General features: G+C 34.2%; 1 protein-coding gene across 4 annotated transcripts in view; it reads right to left on the minus strand.

The window, feature by feature from the left end:
- Window positions 1–22,562, minus strand: part of PCCA (propionyl-CoA carboxylase subunit alpha) — a 331,849-nt gene that overhangs the window by 189,875 nt on the left and 119,412 nt on the right. For all 4 annotated transcript variants that reach the window (XM_031466271.2, XM_010986054.3, XM_031466270.2 and 1 more), the window contains exons 10-12: window positions 17,426–17,528; window positions 10,316–10,410; window positions 5,237–5,387 (exon numbers count right to left, since the gene is read on the minus strand). In XM_031466271.2, the coding sequence (XP_031322131.2) occupies window positions 5,237–5,387; window positions 10,316–10,410; window positions 17,426–17,528 (349 nt within the window). The remainder of the gene's footprint in view (window positions 1–5,236; window positions 5,388–10,315; window positions 10,411–17,425; window positions 17,529–22,562) is intronic.

Here is a 22,562-nt window from a genome sequence, read left to right on the forward strand (position 1 = left end):
CGGGTAAAAGTTCTTCAAATATAAGGATAACCTTATCAACCAACTAAGAAGTCAAAGAATACAGTATCATGGATACCTCTCAAAAATAAATTCTTGGTTAAAAAAAAGAAGAACCTAACCACAAGGTAAGTCAAAATGCAGACTGATTAATCATAAAACTCTGGTAAGATGCTGATGGTGACCATGAAAACAAAGGTAAAATGAACAAACTGGGAGACTCACACCAACAGAAAAGAAGTACAGTACTATTATAATAATGAAAAATAATAAAAACAGCAAAAATGAAGAGTTAAGGAACGCAGGATTAAATATAAGTACGTCAATTTCCATTCATCCTTGTAAAAAGGAGACAATATACTCTCAAATTGGAATATGAAAAAATATGACAAAATATAAAATTTTAATAATCATTTTTATTATTAAGAATGTTTGAGGAATTAATATCGCTGCAGAAAATAGTTATCTAATAAATAGTTCAGTAATTTCATTTTAATTTTTCTCCTGTTAAATATAAAGAAAATAAGCTAATTCAAAAACATATGGAAAAATAAGAGTAATGAGAAAGGAACAGTCTTACTGGATACTGTATTATAATAAAAAGAAATAATATCTAAAACAATGTGGTACTAGCACATGAATAAACAGGTTAAAAAAGGAAACAGATGTAAACATCTGCATACACATGAGTACACAAGGAAGATGACTTCTAATTAGCGCAGAAAAGAATGTTTATTCAATAGTGGTTGTGACGGAGCTGCTCACCTGAGGCTGCCTGCTCTCCCCTTGAGAGCATACTATCTATCCCTTACTAAATCCTCACTTTACTTTCTCAAAAAAAAAAAAAAAAAACAAAACATTGTGACGAGTAAGAAGCCATTTGAGAAAAATAAAATAAATCCCAAATGAAGTGAAAATTTCACCAAGAAAGATGAAATACATACTAAAAGAAAACATGGAAGATAAATGTTTCGGTTATCTCGGAGGAGGAAGAGCCTAAGTATGTCACAACATCAGACATGATCAAAGAGATTTCAAAATTCAATTGCAAAATTTAAAACCAAAAATTTTCTGTAGAGGAAGGAAAAAACAACATACAAAGTCAAAAAGATAGGCAACAGGTGAGAGAAAAGTGCTACAAATTGTATGTTATATTTTATACCTACATTTATTTGTTAATCCTGTCAGGAAATAGTTTCTGGATCAGAGATGGACGCACCTGTTTACTCACAGAGCATCTCTGCGCCATTCCTCACATCCCAACTCCCCATGGGCCTAATGTCCCTGTGCATGCAGAGGGGAGTGTATCTACCACAGGAGTGTATCTACCACCATATAACTCAGAGCTTTTGTATAAGAGTTGCTGGCATGTCTGCCCTTCTTCAACTATGGAGAGAGAGCAAACTTGGCTCTTGAAGGTAAAGTAAACAAATCCTTCTGGGGAGAGAAGGGGAAAGCCTCTATTTACCAACCCAGAATGTCAACAAACAGTTCTGGGGAAAGAGAAGACTTTCTCTCTAGCGGTCTCTTAAATGTAGTTGTCATTTAATCTAGGTGTTAGTGGTCTTTGGTTAAAAATCCCTCACTCTGTAAAGATGTGAAAATATTCAAGGAGCATCACTTCCTGATAATATTACAAATGGCTAATTTCCTGAAAAAATGAAAAACTATCTACAGGTTGACAAGAAAACCCAAAGGACAAAGGATTTAATAGTCAAGTCAAGGCAAAGGAAAAGGAAATGAATCTATGAAGAAAATTTCACCCTTACTTATATTTAGGAAAACTACAGTGTGATATCATGCTTCACTATCCAAAGCTCCAAAGGCAAAGCACCCTTTGGCCAGGGAAGTTCTCTTACAAAAGCCAACTTGATAATACTTAACTAAATTATAAAAGGACATATCATTTTCCAGGCAATTCTATTTCCACATGTGCAAAATGATGATGTAAAGGGTCACTCATAATTGCACTATTTGCAATAGCAAAATATTGGAAAATTTATCAATGTGAAATTATATGATTGTACATCCATACAACTGAACATTAAAAATCATAAAAATGAAGAAGATAATGCTTTAAATTAGGTATGGAACACTACCAAAGATAAATTTTTAAGTAAAACAATGGTTGCCTTTAGAGGAAAAATAAATGGTTGTAATACAAAAAATGTGGTATGGGGAGTTGCTTTTCCAATGTATACTCTTCTGAACAATTAAGATTTTCTTTTAACCAAGTATTACCAATTTTTAGTGTTTTAATTCAATAAAATAAGAAACTAAAATTATTTAAGCAAAATTATGTATCATTTCACTAAAATAGCATTTTAACAAACTATTTTCGTAGAGTACTTATTCATCTTTCAAATGCAGAGAAGGAAACAGGTGAATATGGTTGGAGATATATGTGAGCTTCTACCAGAAAAAGTGAATAGAGACCATTCCAAGCATAAGGAGCAACACGATAAAGGCACAGAGAGGTCACACTGAATTCAGGGAAAAGAAGTACTCTCCTAAGTAGTACGAGGAGATCATCATTGGCAGGAAAGAGGGCTCTGAGGTGAGATTAAGGCCACGGAGAAAAGGGACTTGTAACGCAACAGCATTTGAATTTCATCTTTAAGCAACAGAAAACAGTGACTTTAAAAAGAAACAAACAAAAATATATGGGGATAGCACAGATAATCCTGACATATAAATTCTGACCAGACTGACAACAGAACCAGTATTTACACACCAAACCTGGTGACTTTCTCAGTGTTACATCTTTTTAAGGAGAAATAGAATTTATTACAAATTTCACTCTTAAGATTAATCTAGCAAAGTGAAGATGCTACTCACATTTCTATTATCAGAAGAAATGTACAAGTTCTAAAACTGGAAAAAGTGACAGTTCCATCAGGAAATTTCAAGGGAAAAAAAAAAAAAGGAACAAAGAAAATTATAGCCCTCCAGGCTCAAACTGAAACACTAATTAGGGATAACATATATCTCAGAAGATACAGAATTTGGTGAATATGCCTTAAGTATTATAATTTAAGGTTAGTAAAGAAATTTGAAACAGAAAATCTACTATTAAAAAGACATTTGAATTGTTTAAACAGTATCAGAAAAAAGTCTTTGAAATATCTAAGAATGGCTTTCTGAACACTATAAAATCCAAGATTGTTTTATGCTGCCATTCAGTTACAGCCTCCACCACCAAATATCTCTCCATCACACAGATGCGTCTAAAAAAATCAAAATTAATTTGTCTGGTAACTAGCAGAATTACTGTCACTGGAAGCAAATGCAAGAGAGAAAATAGATATTATTAAACATTAAATGGGATACAAATTATCAAAGTGTACAACTAAATAGCATAGAATTAGGTACTATCAAATCCAATATGATGAAATTCCTCATGAATTTCATTTTTCCTGAAATTCATTCATAACCTTTTTTGAGGGTACTGAACATAGTTTCCTGGCAAGCCATCCATGATACAAAGTGTAAAAGTAGGTACCTAATGATTTAAATTTATTTATTTTATTTATTTTACTGGAGATTGAACCCTGGGCCTCATGCATGCTCAGCATGCACTCTACCACTGAGTTATACCCTCCCTGGTACCTCAGTGATTTAGACCTATTACACAGAATTACTTGATATAAATATCAACTTTTAGAGGTCTTATTCCAAAAACCATGGGACGAACTTGAAAAAAGTATGGGCTGAGATAAATGAGCCAGAAAAAAATTTAAAAATAAATGGATTTAAAAAAATTAGAACATAGTAACAAAATGCACTAAAAAAAAGACAATGGTTTTTAATTCTGCAAACTCTGGTAAGTACCTCAACTAAACCATCTAGTATTTATTGTGTCTTGAATAAAATACAAATATTTTGGAGTCACTTCAAATTGTTTTCAAAATCATATTACAAGCTATTCTCATCATGACATAATAAAGTCTTCATTTTAATCAAAAACATGATTTTCCAGCTAATTATCTAATTAGACATACATCAATGTAAAGACATTTTTAATGAAAATCAAATTAATCTCTAAGAGATACAATTCTGTCACTTCTAAAGATATTCACAATAATGGAATATAGGCTAAAAAAGTGATTCCAAACAGAAGTACCATACATTTTGAGCAACAACTACTGAGGTTAATACCTATACAAACTCTATAAATACATATTATCATTGGTCTCAAAATGCATCTAGATACATAAATTCTGCCATACTCAATGAAGACCAGTCCCATGGTATAATCTCAAAAGCATAATGTCAAAAAAACCCACGTACAAAAAATTATACATTATAAAGTCCCACTGATTTAAAGTCTTAAAAATAAATCTAAACAGGCAAAATTAAAAATTAGTTCTATTGCTTAGGTGTGCATAACTGAAAGAAAGAACTATCCAGAAATACAAGGAGGTGTTTGGAATTCAGTCAGAATCGTAAATAGGAAGATGGGGGAGGAATCACTGAGAAGGGGAGGAAGTCAGAGGGGAGGGGAAACAAGTGCTGGCATTTTGGTACTTCCAGATCCAGGTGATGCTAACATGGATTTTTGCTTATAATAATTTTTTCAACTACACATTTGTATCTGACTTACTTTTCTGTACATGTATTTTAGTTTACAATTTAAATCAAACAGAAAAAGGAAAGAAGGAAGGACATAAAGCCACCAGTTAGTTGATAGCACCAGTGGCTTCCTGAGACGTTGGCTGGAATTGAGGAATTATACCCCTAAAGTCAGCAGTTCCATGGTGGCCACTTGAGTTCTCACCCTCATAACTGTGGCAGAGGTGTCAGTGCCTCTGGAAACCAGGTTGGGTGGGGCAGTTCTGAGAGTCATTCCTGAAAGTTCACTCCAAATATCCTTCCTTCCTCCAACCCTTCCAAAGATCTGTAAGCACTTAACCCCTTTCTATTCAACACATCTTGAGTGATTCTCATAACAGCACATGAACCCTAACTAATGCAGTTCACCAAGAGAAACTCAAGGAAAAACAAAACAAATTTCCTACATGGAGTATTAACAGTAATGAAGCAGAAGAGCTAGACACCATTAAATTAACCTGATACTTATCTGTCATTTCTAACAGATTTCTTAGCACACACATAGAAACTAAATCTTTATTTAACACTTCGAGGAGTTAATTTTTAACTTTTATACACCAAAAAGGTGTGGTGAGGAAGGGAAAAGTATAAAGACACTGCAAGGAATGAAAAACACAGCTTTTGTTACCTGGAGTCTCGTATTCATTTCCAAGAAATAAAAATTCTTCTTTGAGTCCACAAGGAATTCTACAGTTCCAGCGGAAGAATAATTTACAGCTTTGGCAAGAGCTACAGCTTGTTCTCCCATTGCTCTTCGAGTCTCAGAATCCAGAAAGATGCTGCAAATACAGAAAGAGTAATTTCCTATGTTTTGGACAAGAATTAAGTAATCTTTTGTGTGCATGACAAAAATTTTCTTAAAGTTTACTCAGATATGACCATCTGTATCAACTTAAGGTTTTATATTACATGCTCTATATATGCTTATAATACATGTTTATTGTGTTATTAAGCAAAATATGTTAAATAAATCAACTTCAGGCTTCAATAAAATTAACGTTTGAACTTTCCGCATTATACTGCAACGTCACTCAATTTATAAAATATACAACTATTTGAGAACAAGTAGTTGTTTCCAACTAGTAAATTTAATATATATATTCAAAATTTCTCCAAGCTAAAATTGGGAGATGTGCCTTATGAAGAAAACGTGTGTTAGATAAGGTCCCTTCAGGCCAGCATTACAGCAGTGCTGGCCAAGTCTGTGAGTTCAATGTTACTGAATCAACAATATGTATTAAATAAGGTGTCTTTCAACAGAAACATATATAGAACAGGTTATGTATTAATGCGCTGATGAAAATGTTCTGACTAGGGTCTCAGAGAAACCTAACTGTATTTCCCCCGGGAGCAATGCTTCAGTATGTACTAATTCATTGTTCACAGTGACTTTACAAAATATAATTACCACAAATAACAAGAATCAGCTGTGCGTCTAATAAATTCTCAAAACTCTTGTTTCACAATAAAAAAGCACCTTCCAGCAAGCAAATAAAGGGTTTCAATGAACCCTGGAAAGAATATTATCATACCATTTTTGCATTTTCACATATTTTGCGTCTATGCAAGAAAGGCTCTGAGAAATAAAACACTGACTACTTTTTTATTTGCAGATTAAAATTATTCTCAAATGCGTAAGATTCACATGACATTTTATTTTTTAGTACTGTAAAAATTTTATATTCATTATTTATAGTTTTGCTTGTCATACATAATTTAAAATTTAGAAAAAATCTTTTAAAAATTCATATATAAATAATTGAAACTTCAATTTTTCCATTTACTTTAATATACATTTATGGTGATATATCATTCTCAAACAGAATTATATTTTATCTAAAATCCTTAGATCACTGTTATCAGTAGAACACGTAAGCTCTGTTAACCCATAATTATGTAAAGATTTCTATTATAACAATACAATAAAACTATAAAAAGTATTATGCAGAAAATATTTAGATTTATTAATTATGCATGATTTATAACATTGCTGGCCCATCAACAATGTGTCAAGATATATGTATAGTAATTATATTTCAGTTTCTTTGTTTTTTTTATGTAGATAACATTTTATAATTTTTTTATTATGGAACAGCATAATGAACTTGCATGTAACTGTTTCCCATATGCAACAATTATTACTATACAGCTACTCTTATTTTGTGTATGTTGCATGCCCACTTTTCTACCTGGCCCACCCATTTGAGTAAATTTAGAATAAAAAGAAAAAGTAATTATATTGAAAGTATCAAGACAAGATAAAACATAAAACTGCAAACATGGTGTGTCAGAGTCTGTTACTGTTCTATTGGCATCCACTCAACTAGAATTTTAGCTGAGTACATGGTTACTTAAAGAAAAAACACATTTCCTGGCCTCCCTAGCAGAGTCCCTAACTTTTCAGATCACTGTCAATACACAACAGGGGCAGGTTCTAGGACTTCTCCTAAAGACACAGGCAGAACATCCCTTTCGCTTTTTCCTCTTCCTTCCTTCTTACATCCTGGTCCTGGGCCATGAGATAAAGGGCCCTATTCCACGTAGCCTGCAGCGGGATGTTCCTCACAGCATGGTGGCTGGCTTTTAAGGGTAAGTGTCACAGGAGACAGGAAGATGAAGCTGGCAGATTCATAAGGCCTGGGCACAGCACCACTTCTGCGTAGTCTATTGGTCAAGCAGTCACAGAGCACAGAATCAACGGGAGGGAACACAGATCCTTCCCCCCGTTCAGCAACAGAAGTGGCAAAGGATTTGGGGAACATGTTTTAAAACCACTATACCATATCATATTTTTAAAACTAATATAATTAAAGTACAATTTGATTTTTACCATTACTCTGTGATTAATAATTCATTCATAGTCAGACCTATGCTTTACAGAAATCATATATACATTTTACCAAGACACCTTGGCTAAGATGATTAAAGCTGCAACTAGCTGTATTCCCTACTGCCTGGTTATTAAAAATACCAATATACACTCAACTGGGAATTTTTAAAAACTAAGAGAAAACCAGAATATACACAAATACCAACCTAGCATCAAATTAGAAATGAAGCTCCATGAAACTGCTACACCAAACACATGAAAGGTGGCTTGGCAAAGTGCCCAAAGTAATTCTGAAGAATCAAGAAACCTCCAAGAACCATGCCTCTAAAAGCCTTTTCATAGTAGGATAAATTCAGGAAATTCAGGATCAACTTTATGAAACTTTTGCCAACCGGAGAGCCTAGAAGGTATGTATCCCAGACATTCCCCATGCCCAGACACACCAGCAGAGTCAATATTACCTAGAAGCCTGTGGGAGTCATAGGTGGTTATCCACCAAACTTTCTCCTCTAATAAAACCCCAACTTCCTTTTGAAGTATTCTCTCATTTTCATGCACTGAAGTACTGAGAAAGACCAAGTGGCAAATACTTAGTTATGAAAATATACATTAAGACCACTTCAAACTAAAAAGCTTCTGCACAGCAAAGGAAATTATCAAAATGAAAAGGTAACCTACTGAATAGAAAAAAAAATTTACAAATCATTGTCTGACAAGGGGTTAATACCCAATATATATATATATATATATATATATAAAGAACTCATACAAGTCAATAACCACAAAAACCAAACAATCTAATTTAAAAATGGGCAAAGTATCTAAATAGACATTTTTCCAAAGAAAACATACAGATGGCCAACAGGTATAAGAAAAGGTGTTCAACATCACAAATCATCAGGGAAATGTACATCAAAACCACAATGAGGTCTCCTCTCACATCTGTTAAAATGGCCATTATTTAAAAAAGACAAAAAATAACACGGGTTGGCAAGGATGTGACAAAAAAGGAACCTTGTCCTTCCGCTGCTGACGGGAATGTAAATTGTGGCAGCCACTATGGAAAACAGTATGGAAGTTCCTTTAAAACTTAAAAGCAGGACTACCACAAGATGCAATGATTCTACTTCTGGGTACTTCTCCAAAGAAAATGAAAACACTAACTTGAGAAGACATATGCACCCCTATGGTCACTGCAGCATTACTGGCAGTAGCCAAGGCATGGAAACAACCTGAGAGTCCACTGATGTATGGATGAAGAAAATGTGATATACACACACACACACACACACACACACACACAATGGAATGTTATTCAGTCATAAAAAAGAATGAAATCTTGTCATTTGCAACAACATAGATGGACTTTGAGGACATTATACTAAGTGAAATAAGACAGAGAAAGACTGTATGATCACACCTATATGTGGAATCGTAAAAAAAAAAAAAAAGCTCATAGACAAATGCTGGAGAGGCTATGGAGAAAAGGGAACCCTCCTACACTGCTGGTGGGAATGCAGTTTGGTGCAGCCACTGTGGAAAACAGTATGGAGATTCCTCAAAAGACTAGGAATAGACTTACCATATGACCCAGGAATCCCGCTCCTGGGCATATATCCAGAAGGAACCCTACTTCAAAAAGACACCTGCACCCCAATGTTCATAGTAGCACTATTTACAATAGCCAAGACATGGAAACAACCTAATGTCCATCAACAGATGACTGGATAAAGAAGTTGTGGTATATTTATACAATGGAAGACTATTCAGCCATAAAAACCAACAACATAACGCCATTTGCAGCAACATGGATGTTCCTGGAGAATGTCATTCTAAGTGAAGTAAGCCAGAAAGAGAAAGAAAAATACCATATGAGATCGCTCATATGTGGGATCTAATTAAAAAAAACATAAATACAAAAGAGAAACAGACTCATAAACATAGAATACAAACTTGTGGTTGCCAAGGGGGTGGGGGGGATGGGAAGGCTCAGACTGGGATTTCAAAATGTAGAATAGATAAACAAGATTATACTGTATAGCACAGGGAAATATATACAAGATCTTATGGTAGCTCACAGTGAAAAAAAAATGTGACAGTGAATATATGTATGTTCATGTGTAGCTGAAAAATTGTGCTCTACACTGGAATTTGACACAACATTGTAAAATGACTATAACTCAATAAAAAAATGTTAAGAAAAAAAAGCTCATAGATAACAGAGATCAGATTAGTGATGGGGGAGAAGGAGGTGCAAATGTACAAACTTTCAGTTATAAAATAAATATGACAGGGAGATGTAATGCACAGCATGGTGACTATAGATGATAATACTGTATTGTTAACTTGAAAGTTGTTAAGACAGTAGATCTTAAAAGTTCTTATCACACACACACACACAAATTCTGAAACTATGTATGGTGACAGATGTTAACCAGACTTACTGCGGTGAGCATCGCACAATATCAACAAATATCAGATCATTATATTATAAACCTTAAACTAATATAAAACAGTTGACCCCTGAAGAACACGAGTTTGAATTCTGAGAATCCACTTGTACATGTCAATACTAAATACTACAATGCTACATGACCCCAGGTGATGGACTGCAGATACGGAGGAGCCACATAGAAGGAGGACCCACTTTACGTTATTCACGGATGTTCAACTGCATGGAGGGTCAGCATCCCTAACAACCGCACTGTTCAAGAGACAACTGTGTACGTCAATTATACCTCAATAAAGAAAAACTTTTAATACATACACATGAATAGATTCTACTATTACTATTAAAGCAGTTTTAGCTAAAATGGGAAAGAAATGTAAGAAATATGTAAAATCTAATTCTAAATTTTCCTCGGGAGAGGCTCTTACCTTGGTGCTTCCTCCACCACTTTCTGATTTCTTCGCTGAATTGAGCACTCTCTTTCATTGAGCCACAAAGCATTCCCATGTTTATCACCTAAAACCTGAAAGAGCAATACCACTTGAAAAGTTCTACAGCCATAACCGTAACGTATATGCCCGATTAACATTTTCTCCATGCAACACCCCTTGGTGTTTAATACTCAGACATCACAGAACGTATTATGTGCCTCTCAAATACAGTCCCTCTTTTGGGTGATGCTAATGAAGGAAAAATTTATATTTACCACCCCAAAACTCAGTAGAATATTTTTATTAAAAAGACTTGAGGAAAAAATTCTCCTGTTACATTTCCAATACTATGGGGAAAATAACAGAATCAATTGTAGAAACTGAGCAAAGGACACTGAGCATCAATAGAGGGAATGTATTCTTGATGTCAGTGGTGCTTAGGAGAGCCACAAGTGTCACTGTGCACATCTGTTTATTGTTAATATTATAATGTATTTTGATCAGGAAATGCTATTTTATTTACACCCAATATGTAGTCTGTTACTTATACATGGGTATTTTTATTGCTTTATTTTTGTTACAAGAAACTGGTAAAAGGTCTGGGGTTAATACACAACATTATGCTTTTTCCCATTTGTAATAATGTGAAATAAGCTGGGGTTTTTAATTACAATAAAAATTTTAATAGAAATATATCCCAAATACTGAATGAGACATACTTTTACTTAAAAAAAAATTATTTATCTGAAATTCAAATTTAACATGTATCTTACTAGCTAAATCTGGCAACCATAAAACATGCTTTTTGTTAATATTTTTGCACAGAATATTTGATTTTTAGTTAAAGACTAGTCTGTTTTCACTTAAAGGAGTATATTATTGGAGGCATATATTAAGTTCACTGAGGTAAAAGCTATTCTAGAAGTCAAAAGACGAGGCACTAACTTAAACTCTAGCTATGCAACCTCTCTGGGCAAGTCACTCTATTTACTCATGCATGATAAACAGCAGGTAATATCATCTTAATATTTTACATGGCTGCTGAAAATATCAAATCAAAAAAGATCATGGTTATAACAGATATAATAAAGTATAAATAGTTAATATGACTACAAAGTTAATTTTTACAAGTAAAACCTAACTAAACCTCACAAATACTTTCAAACAAAGGAAATCATTACAATAATGAAATGCCAGTAAGTTGGAATTTTATTTCTAAGATTCAAAAGTGGCTGCATGAGGCACTAATTACAACAGGCAAGACACAGAAGCAACCTAAGTGTCCATCAACAGATGAATGGATAAAGATGTGGTGTGTGTATTAATACACACACACACACACACACACACACACACCAGAATATTACTTAGCCATAGAAAGAATGAAGTATCGCCATTTGTAGCAACATAGATGGAGCTAGAGATTATCCTACTAGGTGAAGTCAGAGAAAACAAATACATCATTTACATGTAGAATCTAAAAAATAATATAAATGAACTAATTTACAAAACAAATAGACTCAGACATAGGAAACAATTTCATGGTTACCAAAGGAGAAGGGAGGGTGGTTAAATTAGGAGTATGGGATTAAAAGATACACACTATTATATATAAAAGAGAAAGAGCAAGAATTTTCTGTATAGCACAGAGAAATATATTCACTATATTATAAAAACCTATAATAAAAAAGAACCTGAAAAAGATTATATAAATATATAGATATACACATATATATAAAAAACACTGAAATACTTTGCTATACACCTGAAACTAACAATACTGCAAATCAACTATACTTCAATAAAACAAAAAGGATTGAAAGAAAAAGTGGCTGTATGAAGTACACCTAGGAATATTTTAAAACATTAAATTCATTCTACCTTTTTTAATTCTAGTTGACGTTAGTGAAAGCAGATTTAGTCTCCAAGAAATAAAGCCACAGTAAGCAAAAATTCTCAGACACATTTCCAACTGTAAAATATTAGATTCATATATACACAGAATCAAGTTTCTTTAAAGTCTGTGTAGTTTTGCAGTTCTTTTTAAATAGCTCCATCATTTACTAGGCATTAAACAAAAATAATTTGACAATGATTTATTCCATTAAACAAATGAAGTAACCAGACAACATTATAAAGTGCTTGTAAGAGAAGTTAATGCTTAAAAGCATCATGAGGGTTTTTTTATACTTTTAATATAGCCCTTTACAGAAATCATGCACTAAATATGAAAAATCCCCCAGATATCTTGCTTACAGAAAAAAGCTTCCATCATAGTAGACTGTTCCACATAACTCAATCCCTTTAGCATCCATGGATCCAGCCCACACCATGACCAGGTTCAGAAACACTGGTTTCAATCAGATAGAGCAGTGCCGTTCTCATCGCCAGTATACAGTTTCAGTACGAGAAAGGACACAGTATGTGAGAGCTCATGTAAAAAACAATGTCAGGCTATCCAAAAAACAGTAACAGTGTCTGCTCCTAGAGACAGAAACCAGAGGACTTGGGGACAAGGGTGAAAAAATGCTTAGTTTTTGTAGAATACTGTTTATCATGTGCACAAATTACCTAATATCAATTAACTAAAATTGAAGAAAATAAGTAAAAAAAAAACAAACAAAAAAAACCTTCCAGGTGTATATCAGATATAGGAAACACTGCATTGCCTATTTAACTTACTAGGAAACACTTTCACTTACGTTTTAAAAATATCGGCTCAGCTATATGCCATGGTTAATTAAAATAAACTAAAAGATGATGTAGAAATACAATTATTTTGCACAACTGAATGAACATTTAGTGAGTATTAGTAGTATGAAAGACACCACCTGGTTGCTGGGGACAACAAATAAATAAGACCTAGCCTCTGCCCTCAAGGACTTCTTGGTCTACTAGGAAAGTCAGATAGCTCAATATAAACTGACGTAAGTAGTCCTCTAGTAGCACAATTAAGTGCTAGATGGGGAATACAGAGAAAGGGGAAAATTAGTTTTGCCTCTAGGATCTTAGAGGAAGGGCAGTCTAAATAACTCCCCTAAATCATGGATTTAAATATCCAACAGTCTACTCAACACCTACATTTTGATAGCTAATGAGCATCTCAAACTTGATTTATCCAACATCATACCCTTATTTCCTCCCCCAAAATATGCACCTCTCACAGTCGTTCCCATCTCAGAAAGAAGTCCCATTCTCATAATTCCTCAAGTCAAAACCATAAAACCATCTTTGATGCCTTACTTTTTTCTTATATATCACATTTAATCTTCTAGAAAATTTGGTTTACCTTCAAAATATACCCAAAATTCAATCACATCTCACCGCCTCTACTACTAACACCCTGGCCCAAGCTGCCATCATCTCTCACTAGAATTACCACAAAAACCTCCTACAGAGATCTCTCAGCTTAAACTGCTGGTTTTCAACTGCTAAGAACCAATGAATAGTGTGTGCTTCCCTTTTTCTACCATGTTGAATGGGGGTGTTTACTGCAGTGTTATATTCTTTTCTCATCACTGTATATTGGATGAGTGGATGTCACACTGTCTTTAAATACAGAGATCTTCACATGAGAAGAACCCCTCTTGAGAAACCATACACAACAAATCTCATCCTTATCTGAACCAAGTTTGAATAGGAGATTCTGGTCTTGGAAGGAAAGTAGGTATACTCTACCTATGGAAGGACATGATCACTGGGGGTCAGAGAATGAATTGTGGTAGCTGGTATCCAAAAATGGTCCCCAATATAACAAATCACAGTATTCACACCCTTGCATAATAACTTAATAATAACATAACATAATAACATAATAACATAATAACATAACATAATTGCATAACATAACATAATAACATAACATAATTGCATAATAACGTAACAAAAGCGATCCTGTGCCACCTAAATTTTTAAAAGGAAGAATGGCTACTTCAGTAGCTCTGATAAGCAATGTAAGAAGTCATATCCTTACAGAAATGTCACATGGAGAAATCATGTGGAAAAGCCCCAAGACTGAATAAAGAGAGTGAGGCCCAGCTGCCCCAGTGCCTTGGCCATCCATACCTTCAAGTCAATCCTCCAAGGCACTAACACTGGATGTTCCAAACCAGTCAAATCCCAACATGACTACTGCCCCAGTGGACAGACACCTAGTGGGCAAAAGATGTGCCCAGCTGAATCCAATTAACCCACAGACTCACGAGAAACAGATATTGTGTTATTTTTTTATTATGGCAAAGTATAAATAAAATTATTGTTGTAACCATTTTTAACTGTACAGCTCAGTGGCATTAAATAAATACATTTACATGGTTGTGCAACCTGAAATGTTTCAAATCACTGCATTCTGGGATGGTTTATCACTCAGCACTAGATAATCAAAACACAAAAAAATAAACAAGTGGATTCAGAAAGGATACTGGATACAAGGTTAATATATAAAAATCAGTTATATTTCTACATACAAGCAACCATCAATAGGTACATGAAATTTAGAGAATAATATTTAGAACAGTATAAAAATTTTTCAGCTACCTAGGAATAAATCTAATAAAAGATAAACAAAACCTCTACACTCAAAACTACAAAACAATGCTGAGAGAAATTAAATAAGATGTAGATAAATGAGGAGACACTTTAGTTCATAGACTAGAAAACTCAATATTGTTAAGATGTTAATTCTCCCCAGAATAATCTTTAGACTCAATACAATCCAAATCCTATCAGATGTGGGGGGGGGGGGGGTGGGAGTGTAGGTGGGGATGGGTTGACAAGAAAAGCCTAAAGTTTACATGAAAACTCAAAGAATCTAAAAAGAGCCAACAGTATCCGAAGAAAAACAATGAATTTAGACCAATTATGGTACCAAATTTCTAGACCTACTATAAAACCAAAATAATTAAGACAGTAACCAAATGTTACTTAATTTACAGCAAGTGATTACCACAATAAATAATGCTGGAGAAACTGGATACCAAAATGAAAGAAAAAATAGTTTCACTCCATCTCACACCAAACAAACAAACAAGTCAAAGAGAGTAACACACCTAAATATCAAGCCTAAAACAATAAAGCTCCTAACTTGGGTATGGAAAGTGGACTTAAACTGGGCTTCAATAAAATTAAGAACTTCTATTCCTCTAAAGACTTTATTAATAATACAGGCAAGCCACAGATGGGGAGAATATATGCACAATACATATATCTGGTGATGCACTCTTAACCAAAGTGGATACAGGGCACTGACCACTTAATAATTTTTAATAATCTAATTCGAAAAAGGGGGACAAGGATGAGACTTGAGCAGTCACCTCACAAAATAAATATCCAGTTGGTCAATCAACTTATCAAAATGTATTCAACATCAATACTCATCAGAGAAATGCAAATTAGAACAGAGATATTGTTACACGTCCATCACAATGGTTACACATTTAAGAACTGGGAACAGCTAGGGCTTTCTAAGACAGCAGCACTGGAAGGAAACCTCATGTATCCCCGGCAGGGCATACATGAGAACCACCACGGTGTCTCCCAGGACTAAACAAAACCTCACCACGTAATCCCAACAATGCCTCTCCTCACTTTATCCAAAAGAACATATTTGTTCGTAAGAAGACATACCAGTTTACTCGTAATATAAGAAAACTGGAAACAACCCGAAGATTCACCAACAGGAAAATGGATAAACTGCAGGTTATTCAAACAATGGAACACCACAGAGCGATTTTTAAGTGAATGATAATTCAAAGCCTCATCAAAGATTCTCAGATAAGATATTAGGTGAAAGAAGACAAGCACAACCAAGTATGTACTGTATGATTCCATTTATATGCAGTTTAAGAACAAACAAAAAAAATCTACAGTATTAGATGTCAGAAAAGTTAATTTTAGTGGCGAAGGAGAGGGACTAACTGTAAGCGGTACAAAGGAATCTTCTGATGTAATACAATGTTCCATATATAGATCTGGACGGTAGTTGCACAGTTATACATACATACATATATACATATATAAATTTTTATTAAATTGTATACTTAAAAATTTGTGGACTTCACTGTATGTGTGATTTCAACTTAGAACATGTAAAAACAAAAACCAACCAACAAAAACAAAACCTGCTAGCCTCAGAAAGAAATACATTATGTCCAATGTTTTAAAAATATGAATTGATTATATAAGTTTGTACATTTTTTTCCACTCTGAAAAACTGGAGGAGCTAGAGGAAGATTTTCTACCTATAAATAATATCTATGTGGAATGATAATTAACCTCAGAAAACACAATGATAGAATCTAAGACCCTGCTATATTATGACCCAACAGAAAATACAAGGGCAGCAAATAACCTTTTATTTAATTTTTTGATGCTCTAGCCACACAAAATCAAGAAAAAAATGTACTCTAATTTCAATACAATTTCTAATTCGATATTTATATTTTATCAATTTTAACTGTTCCATATCAATTCATAGCCATAATGTGTAAAATCAGCACAAGGCATTTCTGACATAAAAATGAAAACTACAGCAAACTTTTCTTCTTCTGTGTTTTATTTCAGAAAACCTGTTTTATTCTGCTGAAACCCACACCGCCACAACCAAATTAACTGTGGGATTAAAATCTTAATCTGAGTAAAAGAAATGATTTATTTGTCTCTATACAAACAGCTCCTAGCAGAACACCATCACTATGAGCCACACAGACATCTGGGGATGGAAATAATATAGGTCAGGTACTTTTCTTTAAAAAATGCCCCCTAAATAGCCCAATCTCTTAAGGGGACTGAGTCTCTAGCTGGAATATATTCTGCCTGGACAGACATCTTGTGGTTACTGCTTTCTGGAGCAGAGCTTTTGTATCATTCCCCATCCAACCAACATTCTCGTGGCACTTTGGAAAAAGTATACCAGATTCTAAAGATAGGTGATCAACCACCTTTAACATCTGAACAATTAATGTACAATGGTAAGTACATTCTCTATTTCATACTTATTTAGAACAATTCACAATCACTCTAAATGTAAGAAAGGATGTGTTTCCAATAAGAGTGAGTGATATTATTTTAAAGTCATAATAATTTGAAAGCATCTTAAAATGTACCAACCTGGATTTCTATATGACGAGGGTTATCAATAAATTTTTCTATTAGTAGTCTATCATCACCAAAACTAGAAGCAGCTTCTTGAGATGAAAATCTAAAACCATCTCTGTAAAGGAAAACAGAACAGTAAAATGAATACAAAGCAAATATAGCCCTCGACATTAAAGAAAATAAATTAAAGGTTTGTTTTTGCTTGCTTCCGAACAAAGCAGAGAAAAATTCACTTAATGTACAAATAACTTAATTAATTTTGGTTGAACAATAACCCTTCCACTCAGTAGCCTGTAACTCTGGGTGAATTTAATTTCTCTGATCTTAGATTTTTATAGAAACAGGAATACCAATACTTATTTCACCAACTGTTAAAAATGAGAAATTTTTAATAAACCATACAAATCATATAAAATTCCATCTCTTTAATTCTTATTTTCAACCTTAATTCCACTAATAAAAATATACAAAAATGTATATCCATTTGACTCCAAAGTCAGAATATATACCCAAAGATGTGAAGCACCTAGCTAACTGCATAGCTGGGGCAAAACTACGGCCAATACACTTAGTGAGACGATAGGAGGCTCCTCAAGACGTCCTGATATTTTAAATTCACACCTTTAAAAGCAATTGCCTCTCACACATCCATACAAATCATTACAATTTTATCTTCTTTAAAACCGCTCAAAAAATAATAATTAAAAGAGAAAAGTTCAATTTTGAAAATAAAAGTATGGATTTAATTATTGCTTCATACATTTTATTTCCATACTATAGTAACTTAAATCATTATTATTAAAATATGCTTACTAAATTCATACACTACAAAATGGGTTCATTCGGTCAGTCTATTAAATACTGAAACTTGCTAACCTAAAACTAATTCAGTATGTGATATTCCATTCATTGATATATTCAGAGTATAAAATTTAATTCATTTACATGTAATTAACAGTTTCTTAATCTTCAGACTAAATACCTGTATTTAATATTCAACACTGAAATTCTTTTAATCCTTTAGTTTGCAAACAGTCCATCTAGCAATATGAGAAATAACTATCTTAGCTGTTTGCGTGCTTGAAAAAGACAAGATTGCAAGTAAACACTGACTAGAAGATAAATTTCAAAAGGTACTGCAAAAATTTCTATTTCTCAGCATTCTCAGAGGAAGAGTATCACGTTTTCTTAGTCTTCCATTACTTCTTTGATTTAAGGGAATGGAGTTTAGATCTCAGGAGACTACAAACTTTGAAGAAACTAAAGCACAATGAATGAATCATTGTTTTCAATACCACATAACCAAGTTTTTATTAGATGGGATACAGTGACTCACAAAGAAAAAACACAGTACCTCACAGTTTGTCTCTGCTCTAATGACTGAGAACTTTCATTTTACATTTAAACCAAGAACACCAGAAGTAAAAATATTAAAGTCATCCAAATAAATTCGTTATCAAGTTTCAAAGCATTACCAGCCTATTTTGGAGCTCATGGAAAACTGCATTTAGAACATCATTTGTAGCACTGTGTAGCACATTCATTCAATAAATACTAATCACAAAATTCTAGGCCTGGTGCACATATATGTGATGGAAATAGAAAAATAAAACAGAAACTGCCCTCCCAGCACCTCAAGTCTAGTGGGGTACTCCAAAATGCAGAGATGATCAATTTTCCATTTATGCCAATAACATGTCATTTAAATTTGGAAAAAGAAAAGAAAGAGATTATTATGAAAATATCTGGGTCTACTTTCAACAACCTTCATGATTCTGACCCTAATTTATTATATTATAACAACAAATACTATACTTTAAAAAATCTCTTAGATATTCTAAAGATTTTAAGGTAAGTCATAGATGCTATTTCCCTGAAAAAGTTTAGGATACATGCTGCAATAGGGAGACACGCCTTAGGAAAAAATAATAAAGCAATTAATGACTACTGAGTTTTCCTTCTGAAGAATGCTAAAATTTTTGTGGATTATGCAGAAAGATTTCTTCTCAAGGTAGGAGGGAGGAAGGAGTAAAAGCAGTGAAATGTGATATTAACAGTTGGTGACTCTAAGAGACAAAGATATGGGTGTTTTCTGAACTGTTCTCTCAATTTTTCTGAAGTTTTGATTTTTCCAAATTAACAAAGGACATGGAGCAACTTTTAAAAATAAGAATCTTGCACCATTAAATCAAAAATTGTCATATTTTTTGTTAATCTCAGCAAATTTTCAGAGATTGCTTACAGGTTGAAGAGAGTAATATTTTAGGTAGAAAATCACTTACATATTTTTACTAATTATATGAGAATATTTTGAAACAACATGCCATTTGCCAACCAAGAAAGGATTAACTTATTTCCTAAAAGACTCTCAATATGCGAACAGATACAGTAATCTCTGAAAATACTGCATTCTAAATTAAAATCTATAGTTAACAGCAGCATAACAATTCTCAATGCCAATAAACTGAAGAGTAATTTCATCATAAAATTATTATATTACTAAGAGTAGCCCTGGAGGAATGACTGACAAAAAAACTTGTTATCCTAAGAAGAATAATGAAAAGTAAGTGCTAAGGCTTTCAGTGAAATTGCTATATGAGTGCCACAGAAAAGGGGAGACAATGAGAAAACAATTAGAGTGCACAAAATACACCTCTTACAAAACTATTAAGTTGCATTTAATATCCTTATTATATCATTCTTTACTAAAAGAGACTGCACAGATTATCTTTTCCAAAAATAGCAACAGTAGTATCTCCCATTCTGTGTGCTCTTCTAAGAAACCTGCCACTCCTTCATGAAGAAGCGGAGTTTAAAGACGTCCCCTTGAATTCGGGCAGAATTTGTGCTCACTGGTAATCAACAGTATATGGCAGAAGGGAAGCTGTGCGACTTCTGAGACTGAATCATAAAAAGTCATACAGCTTCCACTTGGATTTGAAACAAACGCTCTTGGACCTCTGGGTCACTATGTAAGAAGTACAAAGCCGCTATACTGTGAGGAAACCCAAGCAACCCATGGAGAGGTGCCTTGACTCATAGGAATTACAAATAAAGCACAAGAGGTAGCTTCAACACCTGAACTGCAAAAGACAAAAGACAAGTACGATGAACTATGTGGTAAAAAATGGGACTAAGCATGCCTCCTACTCTTACGCTTGCTTCCACCCATACATAGCAACAAGCCAGCCTGACTTCGAGCATTTCACGTAGTCAACCAAGTTTCTGTAACATAAAGGTAAGTCTCCACTATCCAAAGGAACTAAGCTGGGCAAAGAGTTCCAGAGAGAGGCTAAGGAGCAGCTGTTTTTCAATCAGTCATTCTTCAGTTTTGAAGATAAAAGCCCTCACTCAGACCTTAATCTCTCAGCATTTCCCAAGGAATTTTCAAATCAGTCAGTGTTGCAGTACATCCACTTAACTCATATAGATCAACACAGAGAATAAGAGCTAAAAAATAAGATGCCTTAAACAGTGACTGCAAGTGATCCTCAAATGCTCACACTCTGTATCCAATCACCCAGCAAACACTGTTGCCCCTACTTTCAGAATTAAACTCTTATCACCTCCACCGTTACAGCGGTGAAAGCCGCCCTCACCACTTTTCCTGCTTGGATCATTACAACAGCCTTCCAGCTGGTTTCCCCGCTTCCACAGTTCATGATTCTGTCCCCGTTAAGTCTATTACTAAGATAGCAACCAGAGTGATCCTTTTAAAATTTAAGTCACAAAATCCTGCTAACTGTTTAATGTGGATGATACACACAGAAGTCCATTATATTCTTTCACTTTTTTGTATGTTTGGAGTTTTTTTGTAATTCAAAAAATGGAAATAATGTTAGGAATTTGTTGAAATGCTATGATTATGACTTCTCTACTAAAGACCCTCCAAAGCCCCTAGTCTCACTAAGAATGGCCTACAAGGTCCTAGATAATCTGCTCCCCACCTCTTTCTACTCCTCCCACCACCACCTGGCTACCACAATGTGCCCAGATCTCAAGACATGCTCCTGTGTCAGCATCAGCACCTCTGCACATGCTCTTCTCTTGCCTGGACTCTCATCTCCCAGCACTCTTACCACCTTCATCAAATGTGTCTCCTTAGTGAGGACAATCCTGACAATCCTGTTTAGAAGGGAATTCCCTCCCACACGCCCCATGTTTCTCCTTTCCTCCTTTATTTTTCTTATATTACTTATCACCTTCCACAATAGTATATGATTTACTTTGATCTTACTCATTGTTTGTTTCTTCCTACCGGAACAGGGTTTCTGACCTTTGTTTATGTCATGGATCATAAGAACTTGTCAAAATAAGGCTCAAAGTGATTTAAAATGTAGCAAAGAACACGCACAGGACTACATAAGAAACAAATTATACTGAAATATAGGTATCAAAATATTTTTCAAAAATAAATTTGGGATATCATGTATGTGGTTCTTCATTCATTAATAAGTTCCAACGACAAGTCTAATAATCACTGTAACTTAAGAGACGCCTGCAATAACTGTAATGTGATGAGATAATATATGGGATTTCCTAAAGGGTGAAAAGTTCCACAGATAGGACTACTCTTTTAGTCTGTCTATGTTGGAGGAAATACTGAATTCCAGTTAGAGGTGAATGAAAGATACGTGTTCTTTTTTTCCTCATCCATTTGCATGAACTTCCCTGAATTTTATGGGTCTGTGAATTCACAGGTTAAGAACTCCTGATTCAGTATATAAACTGAATGGAGAAATGGATTATTTTGTCTGCCTCTGTTCATTGCTGTATTGCTGGAACCTTACTAAAAGAGGGCCTGTCACATAGTAGGCTCTCAGTTGCAAATATCTCAGTAACAAGTATCACCAATCCATGCAATGAGTTTATTCATGCTGGGTAAGTGCAAGATGGGAGAGGAGAATCTGATGTCACCTCAGTTAAAATCTGGTATCAGTGCCACACTGAGAGTGAGACTGGGGTTTAAAGATCTGTATTTGGCACATATCATCACCCCACAATAAAAGCCAATTACGTTCTCTGATGCTCAGCCAAAGAAACAATGGTGTTCTGAAACAATTGTCTTTAGAGTTAAAATTATCTGTGCAAGTCTGCAATGTGGTGTCTTCTAAGGTTTTAAAGGGTAATATATTGCCTCTAGGAGATT

Source organism: Camelus dromedarius, chromosome 13 (assembly GCF_036321535.1).
Source record: "Camelus dromedarius isolate mCamDro1 chromosome 13, mCamDro1.pat, whole genome shotgun sequence".
Classification (NCBI taxonomy): domain Eukaryota; kingdom Metazoa; phylum Chordata; class Mammalia; order Artiodactyla; family Camelidae; genus Camelus; species Camelus dromedarius.